A 16,435-nucleotide genomic window follows, 5' to 3' on the forward strand; every position below is an offset into this window, starting at 1 on the left:
AACGTCAATAATAAAGACATTAAAATGTGTATCTGGCTCAAGCCTTGGCTTGCAGAGATGATGATTATGAGCCAATGAGTGTTGTCACTAATGTTCTCAGAGTAGGATGTCCTATCGACAATGTTACAACAAATTTTAATTTAAAATATTTATTTCCAAGGCAAAAATCAAAAGAGACAGCAGATGTTACCAGGTAATGAGTTACAAAAGCACAACAGTCGTTTCTTTTCCTGTTGTTTATGTTTTTGTTTTGATTCCATCAAAACTACCTTTTTAGTACTTTAGGTAGACAATTTAATATACAGAAATTAATTAACAATGGAAAAAAGAGCCTGTTACACTTAAAACGAAACAACTAATCTTTGGTAGATGTTGATGTTGCGATCACATGACTGAAACAATCGTAATTCCACTTCAAATGACAATTTGTTTAATCTATAAATGACACACATAAGGACAGAGTGATTTGAAAATAACTTTATTGTTCATAAGAAATAACTGTGAAAAGAACAGGACATTACACTGCTTGCATTCTGTTTCTCACTTCCAACTCATAAGGTTTGCACTGCTGAATCTTCTGCAGGAATCAGCCTGTATACATACCGTGTAGCTATGTATCTCTAAATGCCACATGGAGTATTATGGATATAGATTTGCTGTAGAGGTAATAAATGTTCTAACATTAAAGAGCAGTTATATTTGTAATACCTAACAGTTACTCGTGCATTCTTTTGACAAACCTGAAAAACTGTGCAGTGAGAACACAAGCTTCCACATGATGGAAAGAGAGAACAATTTCTTTAATTTTTCTTCTGCCATAATTTAAAATAGTCAAAAACAAAGCCCATTTTCATAAGTAACAGTAGAATTTAACTGAAGACAAGCCTCAGCATACAATATATCCACTTAGCTTCCTTGTGTTTCTATTAGTCAGGCAGAAGCACTACCACAGTCCTTCAGAGTGATTAGGAACTTTAAATATCAAAGGCCAGCTAACCTTATGTCGAGAAAAACAGCGGCTTTGCAACATAGTCACAGTTTTATTAAAGACAGCCTACTCAAAATGTAAAAAAAACCAAATTAAAGCACTTATTTATATATGGACACTTGACAAATTCAAGCTTTTTTTAAAATTTCTATCTGTCATCTGACCAATTCAAGCATAGCTGCAGCACAGCTTTCCTCAGTGCCCGAGAAGCCCAGTGCCTGCAGAGAGAAACACAAACTATTAGACTCAAAACTAAATCCACGATGGCCCTGAAAGTTCAATGCGCTGCAATTTAAGAAAACACAGACAAAACACAAAGAAATTCAGAAAACATCCTCATCAATTTGACAACACAAGCTCTGTAAATACACACAACACAACCAAGTACACAAACATGCTGCAAATAGCACAGACGAGAACAGAAGTGTTTCTAGGGAACACAAAAAAAGAGATGAACCTGGCTGCAACACACTTGTTCAATGATTTGTGACTTCTGAAATTAAAAGCATTGAACAATAAGTGAGCATGGATGTCTTATCATACATCCATGTAAGTGCATCCAGCCGGGATCTTCACTTTTTTTTGTCTCCAGGAAACACTTCTGTTGTCGTCCGTGCTAATTGCAGCACGTTTGTGTACTTGGTTGTGTTGTAAGTATTTGCGGCACATGCTGTCAAAAAATGTTTTCCGAATTTCTGTGTGTGTTTTCTTAAGTTGCAGTGTGCTGAGCTCTCAGGGCCACCACATAAAACACCAAAAAAACAATAACAAAACAAAGAGAAAGGAGTTGCCCGCCCCTTACATGAGACAATTAACAAAACAATCATCTGAATCATGAAATTATCTGATAAAGAACTGATGAAGTACACAACGAAGTGAGCTCAGTCTGATTATCAGGGTTGTCACTCTCAGCTTCATGTTGAGAGAAAATGACTTCCTACATGAAGAAAAAAGGAAAGTATGCTCACCTTTAAATCCCTCTTCAGGCATCCTCACTGTGAATGACAGTATTGACTCCATATTAGTACAGCATGATCATAATTTGTCTTTTTTAAACCAAGGTGAATGTGACTGCCGTAGTGGAGGTGAAGATGACACCACTTACCCTGATAGACATCATCCATTGCAGCATAGTCTGCTATTGGCTCATCAGCCTGCCAGGAAACAATGCAATGAACGTTTTGGATAAGAAAAATACCTCTAATTACCAGATCAAAGCTGCTGTGGTTAAGATTTCCATGTAAAGGTCCAGCCACCAGGAAGTCACAGCTGGATGTACCTTTAGACAGATGATGCTCTCTGGAATGACACCCAGGCTGCCCAGTGTGGCTGAGTCGTCTGTCAGACTCTTTCCATCGATGGAGAGGTTCTGGTCAAATGGAGCCACAGAGAAGGCGTGCATAATCTATGGGGTCACAGACACAGTAAAGTCAGTTTGGTGTAAACAGATGAACCCTTTTGTGCAGTCACTTGGAGCCCTGACCTGTATTTTCAGCTCTTTCAGTGTCTGATTAGCTGAAACGATGAGTGCTTTCTCTCCTCTGAGCTTCCTGTGCCGGGTGCTTCTCCTGATTCCACCCAGTTTGGTCACATTGGTCACAGGACCGGCAGCTGCTGCTGCTGCTGCTGCGCTGCTGTCACACAGCTTCAGACGCTTCGCACCGTCTTGTGACTGAAAGAAAGTAAAATGATTATTATCTACTGTGGCTGACAACACATGATACCTATGTTCCTCATCCGTGACAACACAAAAATTGTCAAGTTACAGATAAAACAATAACAATTGAACATCAAGATAATTTTGGTCTGCTGCCATTTTTGTTAGTTCTACTGCTTTTACTGTTTCTTGGTACTTTTACTATTCATTGTTTTTGTTTTTAACCAAAGGAGTCTAGTTTGGCGAGTGAGAAAAAACAATGGCTGCAGTGAAAGGATTAAATTGAAAACCTGAAAATAGCAGCTTCAAAATCATTTTGACTTGTAATAGGGAGAATGGCACCTCTTGTCTTCTTTCACTATGTAACTTGGGTTGGATGGGTACGATATTCTGCGAGAAGTGCTTAATGCTTCAGGGCGCTACGTCACACACAACCAACTATGGGTTTCCAGCTAGCTGTAGGAAGCTAGTTTGCCAATTCTATGCTTCGTTAATCACACCTTTAATGAATTTTGTGTTTGTTGCCTGAGCGACTGACAGGCTTTTCCTCCTGTACATAAGCTGTTTGCTTCCAGTGCCCAACAGAATTTAATGCTCCAGCATCCTGTAATGACCAGTTGTGGCTGCAGAGGGCGCTTCAGTGTTGCTTTAGGTTGTTTAACTCCATGTGCTTCTAAACAATAATGTAAACAATGAAAATTAACCAGAAGAGAAAAAGGAGAACACAACCAGTCCTATGATGATGACCCCTGGACAGTGCTGAGAGTCCGGGTCTGATTTTCTCTACACAGTATTTGGCTGCTTTAACTACTCGTTGGAGTGCTGCAGTCAGTGGATGGTGTGGGTGAGGTGACACCCTTCGGTTTACTGCTGTAGCATGTTGAGCTGACCTGACTGAAGTCTGGGTCTTTCTCTCCATCCACCTTTGGATGTTCTTCTTTCTCCTCCTCTGCCTCGGAGCTGCTGGCGTTCATCTCTGGAGCTGCCTCCTTTATCATCTGTGCAGAGACAGCATGAAAACACAAGGTCACAGCCTGCACCAAAATCTGTGGACCTGATTTTAGACATGATGTCACAAAACACACTTGTCACTGTTTGGTCAACCTAAGATGCCCTTTCTGTCATACCCTCTGGTCTTCAATGACTTTGCGGATATAGATGGTTGCTTGGGTGTACTCTCTGAGGTCCCTCTGCTGCTGGAAGAGGAAGCTCTCTCTGCACTCCCAACACAGATCTGAACACATAAACACACACCCACCTCATCATCAAATCAATCAAGGCCTTTATGAAGACAAAACAGGTCAACGCAACACTTTGCAACACCCTGCAACACTCTGCCCAACATGTGGAGCATCAAACTGTAGGAGTTTTACAAAGTGGTGAACCATTTTGATCACTCTGCAGTCCTACCAGGCTGAGTGGTGTACTGGGTGGTGGGACCACTGGGTGTGGTTTGTTTGAAGCAGTGGATGGAGATTGGCTGGTCCACGATGAAGAGTCTGCTGATCACTTCCCATTCATTGGGCCAGAGCAGAGCTATACTGTGCAGGACAAACGGCACAACATGAGACCACAGCAGTAACACCTCAGGTCAGGTCCTCACATATATTCATTTTACTAATGGTCAGTTAAAGGCTCCCTGTGGAGTTTTGACCTCTAGTAACACCATGAGTGGGTCCCTGATTTGTTTATCTCACACATACACACAATGTGCATGTGTGTGTGACACGCTACATATTACAGCCTATGGTTTGACACTGTTCCAGTGATCAAGCTAACGCACATTGATGTGATAAACATAGTATTAAAATAAATTTGCAAAGTGACTGGGTACACATTCTGTTTACAGGTAAACTCCACAGGGCTCTTTTGAATAAGCAGAACTCACTGTTGTGCGTCTCCACTGATCAGGGAGTCATAGGTGAACATGAAGCCTCCATGGGGGCAGAGCAGCAGAGTGTTGCCCACATTAGACACTGGAGAGGATTTTGTCGGCCTCCTGGGAAACAATAAGAGATGGGAAAAAACACACAATTTCAGTGACAGTCATGTTTAACATGGTTAGGGACTGACCAACTTAAAAATACAAAGCTCAACCTTCCTGCAAACTACATCAACTTCAGGTTTGGTCAATGACACACATCTGATATTTAGGCCAAACTTTTACTACCCCTGTTTCTCCAGTGCATACAGTCACAACATGAAAACAAACACAGTAACATCGGTTTGTTCATTTTACTGTTGAAACAAACCTACCTGATGAATTTTCTCCACTCATCCACAAAAAACAGAGGAACTATGTAAAGTACGTCTGTGCCCTGGAGAGATAAACCAGAGAAGATTAACTGTATTCACCCAGAATCAGAGTGTGTTATTATCTGTCATGACACTGTATAAGACTCACTCTCTCACACACACACACACCGACCCACACCGACCCACACACACACCCACACCCACACCCACACCCACACCCACACCCACACCCACACACACACACACACACCCACACACACACACACACACACACACACGTCTACCTGAGGCCACTTGGTGAGTGTCGGTCGATTCTTCTCATGGAAGAGGTTGAGCAGCTGGTTCTTCTGGTCCAGGGCCATCATTTTACTGACGGCCTCATTGTCCTTCTCCTCCTGCTCTAACGTCTGGAAACACAAGAACAAGTTTTTATCCAACATCTTCCCCAGTGATTCACTGTATGTCCACATATCCACCATCTGTGGACGTCAGGACTCATTACTGTTTCTGTCTGCTGTATGACTACAGCTTCCCTTTATACTTCCATTTTACTGGCTATAGAGAGTCGCAACAGAGCCTAAATAGCAGTTGTAGCTGTGAGTACACTTTTGGTGATAGAGATACCAGAAGAACTGTGATTGGTCAGTTTGCTTTCCCCTGCAGGTGGAGATTGTTAAAACAGTTTTAAGAGTCTCAGAGATTTTCAGTAACACACACCTAATGAAGCCATGTCCCTGGTCAGAGTCATCACACAAACTCTGCATCACACAGTGAAGCAAGAATCTAAAAACAGTCACTATGGTCTACTGTTGTGATGGTCTGAGCTATAACTCAGCTACACCTGAGACACCCACAGCAGGGACGGCAGTACTGTGCATCATTAAAATTTAAATAAAAAAATTAAAGATGAGAGTGAGGGATCAGTTTCCTGAACGACTGGATGGTTTGTCTGTGTCCACTCACCAGACACTGCTGACAGGGCTCTTGGTTCTGGGTGAATTCTGGGGCTTTGGAGAAGTATGCCCTCAGCTTGGTCCAGACTTCAGAAGACACCAGCTTCCGTTCAGTCTCCAGAATACTCAGACCCCCTGCAGCAGGAACAGACAAACATATTTCAGAGCCAGCCTATCAAAAATTAAATATGGGTGCCTGTGTAATAGAAATGGTAACAGTTGACATTTTATGTTTAAAGATTGCACAATCTCATTGTCTGGGTTCCCACACCTTCTTAAACAACAAATTCAAAGATTTTTTTAAGGACTTCCAGGCCAAATTCATGGATAAAGGTTAATCATTGATCCCACACAAAGAATTTTTATGAGGAGAACTAGCAGCTTTACAGAAGTTCAGAGAAAAATTAAAAAGAGAGAGAGGTTTGACTGTTGTGAACACTTCTGCTCTGTGCTGTGTCACAGTGATGCAGACTGTGTGGTCTCTTGTCATCTTTAACACAGCACAGCAAAACAACATCTTCTGGAACTTGAGCAATAGTGACAGATGATTATTACAAGTTGAAGAGCTAAGAGGCAGCCGGAGACACCGTCCTTTTTACTAACATTATCAAAGTAATTTCTATTTTAGCACAAAATATATGAATCCAAGCACTTTTAATGAGCTGTCTATTTTCAAAAACTTTTCAGACCTTTTTTTGTCTAATTCAGAAATGTTGAAGGATTTTAAGGACCTGTTGGAACCCTGCATTGTTAAAGGTTTTGCTAAGATCACTGTAGATGAAGGGGAAGTACCATGACTGCAGACAATGTCTTCATTGAAAGTCTTCATCTCGTCCTCGTTGCCCTCAGAGAGCTCTGGGCCAAACTCTACAATCAAACAAGAACGTTAATGCACAAGAGCTGTTCAGTAAATTTTTAATACTAAAATACAAGACATTCATACACTCAGTGAGCACTTTATTAGGAACCCCTGTACACCTGCTTATTCATGCAACTATCTAATCAGCCAATTATGTGGCAGCAGTGTATAAAATCCTGCTGATACATCATGTACGCACAAATCAACACCATCATCCTGACTTCAAAACTCCTGCTGAATGATACTGGCTGTAGATGCTGTACCAGCCTATCGCAGGTCTCAATGGCTAATCAATGAATCTAGTGATTTTTTTAAGATCATAAAGTATAATTGGTCGATTATGTAATTATTTATCCAACTATTTGACATCTGCCCATCGTACATTTCTAGTTTTTCTGACAAACCTTCCTACAGACAAGTTTATTAAATTTACAACAATGCAACAACAAGCAGTATATCTCTTGTAAACAATGCGACAAAAATTTGTGGTCAGATCAGAACCACAGGAGCCACCATGGATGAACAGACACAGAGAGAAACCAAACCACATCCCACTCCCCCCACCTTTGCTGTTGTTGATGTGTGGTCCCTGTCCGTTGGTCTGACCATTGCTGTGTTTGGTTTCATGTTCGTCTTCCTCCAGCTGTTCCAAAGCCAACTGCCTCCAGCTACGCAGAGAAGCTTTGCCCACCCAGTAGCCCTCACCGCTGAGACGCGCACACAGTGATAAATACACATGATTACATAACATTGCAACTCTGTATCACTCCCTTGAGGAGTCAAATTGGTCCTGAAATAGCCATAATTCACATTAATCAACTATTTCTCTGCTGTGTCATGAATCACTATTGGCAGCAGCATAAACACAAGACAGTGGAATCATTCAAATATCATTTGATCTACACTTGACTTTATGCACAACACCACAATCCACGAGCCCAACATGTATCCTGAGTGTAGATACCTGAGTGTGCGTTTGACCAGGTTGGAGACCTCCTTGTAGTCTTCATTGAGCTGGTTCTTCAGCCGCAGCACTCTGCATCGCTGGCTAACACACTCTCTACAAAGAGAGGAGTCTGAACAAACACACACAACTGTCATATGTAAACATTGTGGTTTTAGGATCAGTTATGATTACAGATAGTAGAGACAGTTTCCCATCTGACTGCATCCAAGTGTATCCAACTATAAATAACTATCTGTCTGTGAATTTTCTCCTCAGCTGCTCATCTCGACTTCAAACTAGTTGGGTGTATTTCTGTATTTCTGAGGACAAGAGGAAGTGGAATGTTGACTGTGAAGTGGTTTGGACTAGTGGATTTCAAGACAGCTTCAAATATTGCTTTTCTACATGTTACTTGACATGAAAAAAAAGTTGTAACTACACCACCTGGAAAGAGCAGCACCTGCACAATGTACAGTGAGCACATGCCAGGGTTTGCTTTCATTGTGTAATGCTGTATTTACTGTGCATGGTTCCGAGGTCACTGTTTATAAATCTGAGGGCACAGACTGTGAATCCGACATCATCTTCTGTGGGCAACAATTTTTTTCATGCCGAGACTTAACCAACGTCATAAAGTGGCGACCAGCAGACTGTCTCACTATGCTTCATTTTTTCTGTGTCCTGAAAGGCCAGTCTTTTATTCCCAGCTGGATTAACACTGACCAAGCACCTGAGTGTTTAAAGCTATGAAAAGTTGATTACATGATGATTTTCAGAATTAAAAACAGAATAGTAAACTGATTACTGTATTACTTACTTTCGTGTACCTATTGAATTAGAAGCACTGATACTCAGTTTTACAGAAGCCCACAATCTGGGAAGAGACCACACCCTGCTTAAACTTACCGTCCAGTCTTGGTCCTCCACCATAGCGCTCGTAGAGGAGTTGAGCAGCTTGCAGGGAGACCCTCTTGGACTCTCCCACCTTGTCTGGGTGTAGTTTGCCGTGAGAACACAGGAAGAGGGAGTTGTCGATTTCTTTGGTGGCAGTGGAGTCATCCAGCCACTTCTTCAGCCAGTCCAGGGGGATGAACTCATACGGCTCTCCTGAGGAAACAGAGAGACACAAGACCTCTGACTGTGATTCCTTCACTCAAGGCTTCCCCTGTGACTAAAAACTGTAAAATGCACGTTAAGTGTGGAAGCTGCATGGAATCAAACACAACTACACATTTCAAACTAACTGGAAACTGTTATTATCATAGAGACACAATATTTGTATTTCAAAATTCACAAATAATCCTGGTTCTGTAGCACTTTGGAGAACTATCAGTATTACTACAGGCAAGTGAACTGTAGTACAAGTTAATCAATAACCCCCATTACTTTGACTGTCCCCTTAATACACTTTCTGTACTTGTCTTTAGTGTTTGTGTTCAGACGGTGGGTGATCAGGACATTTTTTTACTGACCGTCTTTTGTGGGTAAAAGCTCGTAGAGTTCCTTCACCTCCTCATGTTTGGCCTTGCCCTTATCCACGCTCTGTTTTCTCATGTCTGCCATTTCACTGCACCACTCCTCAAATTTATGGTTGTCTTGGTCCACCAGCCTCTGAAGAAAGGCTGGAGGGAAGGAGCCAGGACAGAGATGAAAGAAACCATTAGACAAGGGGAACATGGACCCGATGGTGGGGAGGGCTCGAAAATAATCATGCTTTTGGATGATGTGTAAAATGACTCCACCATAAAAATCAAGTTATTACGATTTACACAAAAAGTGGGACAGATGATAGCTGGCTACATCAGCTGTGGTGAGTCACGACAGTCTCGTATAATTTTGTTTGTGGCACAGCTGTGACTCCAGGTGCCACCAACTTCAGGTGGTTTTCTGCCTCTCACTATTTCATGTGAATTTAATGGTTGCATTGTCTTCTGCTCACTGATCTATGCTCTTGGTTTGTGTTTGGTAACAAGGTATGAAAAGCACAAAGATTCTACTTTGTTCCGACTGTCCCAACCTGACTATTAAGATGGACAAACACTATCTGTAACTGTATGGGGTAATCTGTATTTTTAAAGATGACAGTTTTGCAATTGGTTCAGGTCTTTTGTTATTCTTGCTTAACTGTATTGCACACTAGTAACAAATATATAGGATGTTTTATTAAACAGGGTTTAGTCTTGTAGGTAACAAAAAAAAAAATCACATAAAATCAAGAATAGGGCCCAAGCATGATTAAAAAACTTTTTTTTTTTGGCCCGTACAGCCCATACCTCACAGTAAGTTGTATTTTATTTTTCCTTGATCCCTGATGCAAACATAGACGAATTGTTTGGGTCAAGGTGTAATGACACACAACATGAGAAATGTGAGAGTAGTTGAACTTCCACTACTCACCCGGCACCTCAACGTTGGTCCTGGAGGGATCTGAGCTCTCCTCTTCTTGGACCTTATACACCAGCATGTAGGCGTTTCTGGAGCAGTGGTAGCCTTTACTGCACTTTGGCTTCCGTGTCTGGGACTTCACTGTCTCAGCTAGCGACCAAGACAAAGGAAGAAGAGGAGCGACAACTTTGAGAAAGTGTGTACATTTACAGAAACTCCCAGGTCTTTTACTAAAGCACAATCATCATCTTATTTGCTGCAGCTGAACATTTCAGTTGTCCTCCAAAAAAGAAAATTATTTTCCATTACAAACTGTACTAGATAACAATAAGACTAGTGCCTACAGCATAAAGGTATCCGTGGATTTTAGGAAGGAGGAGCTGTTCAGTTCATCTTTAAAACCACTCACCAATGTCCTCCTCAATGCCAAGCTGCAGCTTCTTGCCTTCCATCTTCTCGATTTCCTCATCGTTGAATTTGTACCAGTCTCCGGTGCGAGCATCCTTCACATGGGCGATGTAGTGGCCTGAGTAGGCGCTGATTCCCCGATGGATTAACACCGCACTCAGTTCATAAACACACTTCTGGTCTGGAGAAACAGAAACATCAGTATCAGCACATTTACTTTTTAAAGAGGCATCAAACAGAAAATGTCAGATTTTATACTGAGGACCACTGAAAATTTTACTACTTACTTTCTGAATAGAATGTTTAGTTTTTTGAATTAAGAGAAGAGGAATGTATGTATTTTGTGTCTTCTGTGTATGTGAGTCACAGAGATTCACATTGCTAATACCTGATTTTCCTTCCAGGAAAGGTCCCATGTCCAGCTGTTCTGGAAAACTGATGAAAGTGTTCAGCTTCTTCTTGTGGCCTGTTTGTCTGAAGAATATGACAAAACAGTTTATAAAGCCTCTGTACACACTGTGTCATCAGTAGATAATGTAGTACATGAACTAAAACCAGCAAAATAAACTGGTTTTTTTTTAGCATTTAGCATTTTGTTAATGCTGTGTGTTTTTACACAGTGCACTATAAAATGATGCCTGACCTATCAAAGACAAAGCGCATGAGCTGCAGGTTGAGGGTTGGGGGAAGGCTGTGCAGTTTTATCCTTCGGGTGGCACTCTGTTTACTCTGACAGCTCTCACAGAAGTAGCGGTTCTCCCCATCCAACTTCTCCTCCTGCACGGTAGAGACACACATAAATACACGTCAAGACAAAAGCAGTAATTAAACTGTGACACATACAGACACAGACAAGCAAATCTTAGATGATACATTTTTCCCCATTTCTGTCTTGACTGCTGCTTGACATTTAACATTAGTGTATAACGTCAGAGCAGGTAACACAACATGTTAAGATTGTTGTTGTCAGAGCTGGGGACAGACAGTATAAATTTATTCGCTCTTCCTCAACATATCTGCAAATTCTTGTTTTTTCTGAAAATCACTTCCTTTCACCACTGCAGGTTTGTTTACATCAGTGTCCTGTCCCTCTCTTCCTGTGAGAGAAATTAGGTGTGTTTGTTTTAATGCAATGCTTCTACTCACTACTGTAAACATGGCAGAACTGTTGTCACATAAACATGACACGCCTGAAGTGAGATCACAAATGTATTTCTATTAATTGTGCAGCTCTGCTTATAGAAAACTTTAGCAAAAAAAAACAAAAAAACTCTGTTGTTCATATCAACTATTTTACATCAATATAAGGCCAGTTCCTACAGAGACACTGGCATGAGTTCTACTTTCTCCTTTGTTTTGTTGTCACACTCCACATTTCACAACATACACATCCCAAGTATGGTTTACAGTAGTAGACATCAAAGTTACCTTCAGGAACTCTGTGACGCACTCAGTGAGGTTCTTGTGGCCCTGGATGTTCAGCTCCAGCTCGTAGAATCGGGAAGGCAGAGCAGATGATCGTCCACACTGGTTACAGCTGGAGAACAGACCAAGACAACTGGTTCACCACACAACAGGAAACACCTTTTTTTGTGGCTTAACACTAAAATGTGTCCACTCTTCTTATAAAAACCTAGTCAGCAAAAAACATAACCGTGTGCTGCTGCATGATTCTGGTCCAAATGATGACTAATAAAACAATTACCTTTACATTTATTAAACCAAGCCTTATAAAAATGCCTGGTAACTACCTCACTCCATTAACTTGACAACAGCAAGGCTTCCGTCTCCCTCAGGACTGTGCAATAAATGGTAGTTAATCCTATGACTGGCATCACTTCTGATACAGCATGACTTTTAAAACATTTCCTTAGGAAAGAAGAACACTACTTATCTCTGATACTCCAAAACTAGCCAGCATAAGCAGTTTTTTTAGACATTGGTAAACTCTCTAAAAAAGGTGATTTTACCAATGTATGAAAATGTGTAAAAACATGACAACTTTTACACAGCTATCCAAATTTGCCTTCCACACACAACTGCAGGGTGCTATATGTTATCTCATGCAGTTACAGAGCACACAAACAGGGGAGAAAGAGTTGAGCTGTTAGCGGCTGTACAGCCTGGTAGAACTGATCTGGTGCATCTCATCTCCGGGTTGGTGCTCCTGTCAGTGTCAGAGCCTCAGCTGGTGATTGGTTTTTTAAAAACTTATTTCAGGGCTACAGCTCACACTTTCATCCCCCAGCACAGTGTGGCTGCGGTGTTTCTGGTGTAACAGCACCGTGCTGGGCAGGTGAGAGGTGTGTTTACAGTGTCTGAGCTCTGAAAGACGGAAAAGGGGTGAAAATTAGCGTATTCACCTGGGTCTTGTGTTTACATCATTGCTGATCGAAGCTATAGCCGATAAATAACCGTATCTACCGCAGAGTCAGAGTAAATGGGACTTCACTGAAAAAAAACTAACCCTCCTAATGATAGAACAGTTAACGACTTGTGTAATGACTTGAGTGTTCAGTGGTCTTACACAGTAACATAGGAGAACTGTCCACAGAACTGCCTCTGGATGACGTTCTGCAGGTTGGGATTCTTTTGCTTGGACAGCGTGTCCTCCAATAAAGACAGGAAAAGCTTTGAAAACTCCTGGGCATCCTGAAAATTAGAGACTTGAATTCAGTGGCCTGTAAAGAAACTAACTCTCCACTAACCTCACTGAAAAGTTGGTCACATTTCAAGGCATTACTTTGACTTCTGGGAACTTCTGATGGGTATTATTTTTGACTATTTACATACTGAGTTGATATGATATACAGCTCTACAGATACATGAGGTAAAGCCAGGAAAATGGAACCCCAGTAAAAGAAATATCCACAATCATCTTTCAAACAGTGAAACTAGTCGTGTATTTCTCAATTAAAGTTTCGATAATTTGCCAGGTTTGATGTAGGGAGTTACCTGCTGCTGTCCTGTGTCCAGGCCCAGTGCTTTAACCAGCCCAGAAGGATCTATGTATTTTCGGTTGCTGTTTTGCAGGAGTGCAAACAGGTACTGCAGATGCTCACAGATGGACTGAGGCTCGTAATCTGAAAAAGAGATGTCTGTCTGAGAGGATGAAAATGAAAAGGTAAAAACCTACAGTGTCTACAGTGTAAAGATGTCTCATGCTTGAACACTTGCCAACCTGTAATTGGGCCTTCCCCTCTGTCAGATCATTTTAAACAACAATGGGAAATAATGTGAGATTTAATTTAAGATCAGCTACGTGGTGATGATGTTTACTTAACAGTTATTATTTTCAAAAAGACAGTAATTATTGCCCCTGTTAATTTACAAGCCCAGCTTTATTGGTTTACAAAATAAATATAGTCAAATCTGTTATAAATTGATGTTGATGCTATAACCCCTGGCACATTTGTTCTGTTTTGGTGGAGGTCTGTGTTCTCAGAGTACCTGCTGTTTTAATTCAAACACTAATTAATATTTATTTGGGAAATTATATTCTAGTTTACGGTACATGCAGTAAATGAGGTGTATGCACAAAAAAGTGAAAACACTTAATCCAGTTGAAACATGCTGATTTAAACCAGAGAATGAACAAACATAAAGAAGTGTCCTCAGTGTTTTGTTTTCAGTTGTACCAGACTCAATGTTGTGTTCCTGTGCTCTGGAATTGTGGCACTGATAGAGGCTCCTACGCAGCTCCAGGTTGTGGAACCACACTTGCAGGAATGTGTTGACATAACACGTTGCACCCAGATTGGTAAGACCAACAAATGTGTTCTGTAAGGGGGCAGAGAAAGAGAGACAGAGAAAGAGATAGGATCAACTGGCTCATCAGATGTTCTTCCAGCTCTGGTCTTATGATAACCTAAGATAGGTTATCATAAGACAAGAGGAAAGTATGACAGGTGAGGAAACAATTTGCAGTATATACAGCTGATGAAAGAAATACCTTGTCTCGGCGCTCTGAATTTGGGTCATCAATATTGTGGAAAGCATTTTCATCTATTTCCCCCAGCCACGCCTGTTCACCAATACCCACAAGACAATTGGGATTCCCTTTGCAGTTTCTCCTGTAAAAGGAAGTCATGATTAACCTGACTGCTCCACTACCAACTTTACAAGTAACATCCAACTGCAACCCTCCATGTCAAGTGGAAACAAAACTAATGCCAAAATCCATCTAGGAATCAATGATGTTCTGAAAGACACACATCCTTTTTATTAGCCGTTTATGTGCAGTTTATACGCAGCAAGACGCCACAGAGCAAGATAAGGTTCAGTAGCATATCAGCTGCTGGATTTAGTGCTGACTGTGATGCCTACCATCCTGTATGTTAGAGCTATTTTGTGGCATGATCAAGTGAAGACAGGAGTGGATTATCGTGATCGTCATAGAAAGTCTACAGAGCAGCTGTGCAAGCTATGAAAACTTGTCCACAAGCAAGGAAACTAATCAGACCTTTGATGCACATTAGCATCTCTCTGCGAAGCTGGCCATTAGCCATTAAGTCATCATCTTTAAGACCAAATATAGGTTATGCTAATGGTATTTGTTTTACAGACACATGCTAGAACAACACGGGCATGTTGTTTAGAAATGTTAACGTCGTACCTGCAGGCTCCTCTCTTGCAGGCCGAGAGATTGACGCGATATGCTAGCTCGATATGCTCCTGTCTGATTTCTTCTGGTTTCACTGTTTCCACCCAGCGCCAAGCCGCTTTCTCCAGCTGTATGCGGGGCGCCATAATCCTACAATATAACGTTAACCACACAGTCGGGTATATAAATCAAAAAAGAAAGAATGCAATGGCCCAAGGTTAGGAAAACTGTTTGTACGAATGCTAACATAGCCGGCTAACATGAGCTAAATAAGTTCCTGCGAGTCATAGCTTGGTTCTTACGAAGCAACCTCCCGTTAGCTATGTGATGCTACTTAACCTAGCCAACTAACATTAGCTCAGTAGTTCCTTCACTATCCTACTGAACTTGAAAGGTGAGCGTATCACACCACATCTCAATAACACATAGAGCAGAGCAATAAAATACAATAAATTACGACAAACAGTATTTACAGGGTAACGTCAGAAGTAAGGACTACCCCTGTGCTAATGTTAGCTAGCTAGCTAAAATGAAGCTAGCCCGACCGGCAGTGTTAGCAAGTCATTTTCCCTTCACTTTCCATTTAACGCTACCTGAGGCTAACGTTACGAGTTTATTGTGTTAAGGTCAAATATTGTCGAACCTTTCATGCGTGCAGCTGCTTCACCAAAATATTTATGTATTTTCACATTTTATTCACGGTTTATTTTAGATTTAGCGCCCTTGCGTCAGTTTTTAAATATATTATTTCTCCGCTCAAAATCAACACGACGTCAACAAGTGACGTAGGCGACGTCTCTTTGTTGTGACTGGAGGGATGGACGGACAGCGGATATATTATTCATGATATATGAGGGCACTACCTTCGGAACCCAAGTGGCTTTTCAAAGCTATATGTTATTATGCTCATTTGTTAAATGTGTTTTCAGCAAATCTGTTTCTTTTCATCTACTTGCCAATATTACCTGTATGTCTTAAGTATGAACGACCAAACCTGTCTAAAAACAGTGCTGGAAGTATTCAGATCCTTAAGTAACAGTACCAATGCAGCAATGTGAAAATACTTAATTACAAGTAAATTCCTGAATGGAAAATCCTTCTTGAGTATCAGCAAAATGTAGTTAAAGTATTACGTAAAAGTACTGGTTTGGTCCTCTGACTATATATTAGGCCTATTATACAATGTATATGATATCATTGGATAATTAATACTGAAGCATCAGTGAGTCAGCAGCACTGTTGTAGCTGCTGGAGGTGGAGCTAGTTTAAAATACTTTCTATTACTTTCTATTGGGGCTGAACAATGAATCAAAATACTATAGAAGTATACAATATGGTTATGTGCAATATCCAGATCACAGGAGCTGCATTTTTTTTGAT

At 41.1% G+C, this 16,435-nt stretch overlaps 1 protein-coding gene across 4 annotated transcripts; it reads right to left on the reverse strand.

Moving 5' to 3' along the window:
* Positions 1 to 462: 462 nt before the first annotated feature.
* usp48 (ubiquitin specific peptidase 48) lies at positions 463 to 15,838 on the reverse strand. Of its 4 annotated transcripts, none has more exons than XM_071494966.1 (28): positions 15,699 to 15,838; positions 15,068 to 15,205; positions 14,405 to 14,525; positions 14,091 to 14,232; positions 13,408 to 13,535; positions 12,980 to 13,104; positions 11,881 to 11,989; positions 11,096 to 11,229; positions 10,841 to 10,926; positions 10,454 to 10,633; positions 10,057 to 10,194; positions 9,132 to 9,281; positions 8,566 to 8,766; positions 7,678 to 7,789; positions 7,278 to 7,420; positions 6,647 to 6,721; positions 5,865 to 5,989; positions 5,186 to 5,308; positions 4,902 to 4,963; positions 4,534 to 4,644; positions 4,056 to 4,186; positions 3,773 to 3,879; positions 3,536 to 3,643; positions 2,472 to 2,660; positions 2,268 to 2,393; positions 2,094 to 2,142; positions 1,957 to 1,983; positions 463 to 1,206 (listed from the first exon to the last, which is right to left on the reverse strand). In XM_071494966.1, the coding sequence occupies exons 2-28, from the start codon at positions 15,199 to 15,201 to the stop codon at positions 1,184 to 1,186; spliced, it is 3,159 nt and encodes a 1,052-aa protein (XP_071351067.1). In that variant the 5' UTR covers positions 15,202 to 15,205; positions 15,699 to 15,838; the 3' UTR covers positions 463 to 1,183. The 4 variants fall into 4 exon arrangements, 3 of the variants coding, with proteins under 3 accessions (XP_071351067.1, XP_071351070.1, XP_071351068.1); XM_071494969.1 differs by lacking the exon at positions 15,699 to 15,838 and adding an exon at positions 15,529 to 15,633; XM_071494967.1 differs by lacking the exon at positions 15,699 to 15,838 and having other exon boundaries at positions 15,068 to 15,344.
* Between the last annotated feature and the right edge of the window lie 597 nt (positions 15,839 to 16,435).

The sequence above is a fragment of the Trachinotus anak genome, unplaced genomic scaffold, assembly GCF_046630095.1.
Source record: "Trachinotus anak isolate AG129_WGS33_773 ecotype Australia unplaced genomic scaffold, CSIRO_AGI_Tana_v1 ptg000013l, whole genome shotgun sequence".
Lineage (NCBI taxonomy): Eukaryota > Metazoa > Chordata > Actinopteri > Carangiformes > Carangidae > Trachinotus > Trachinotus anak.

What these genes read in the sequence shown, in the direction of transcription:
- usp48 (XM_071494966.1), bottom strand. Translation starts at nt 15,201, where the DNA reads ATGGCGCCCCGCATACAGCTGGAGAAAGCGGCTTGGCGCTGGGTGGAA. An exon ending in TGGAGGACCAAGACTGGACG is followed by an intron (nt 7,790 to 8,565) that starts GTAAGTTTAAGC and finishes GTGTTTGTTCAG; the next exon opens with ACTCCTCTCTTTGTAGAGAG. An exon ending in GCCTGAAGAGGGATTTAAAG is followed by an intron (nt 1,207 to 1,956) that starts GTGAGCATACTT and finishes TTCTCTCTGCAG; the next exon opens with GCACTGGGCTTCTCGGGCAC.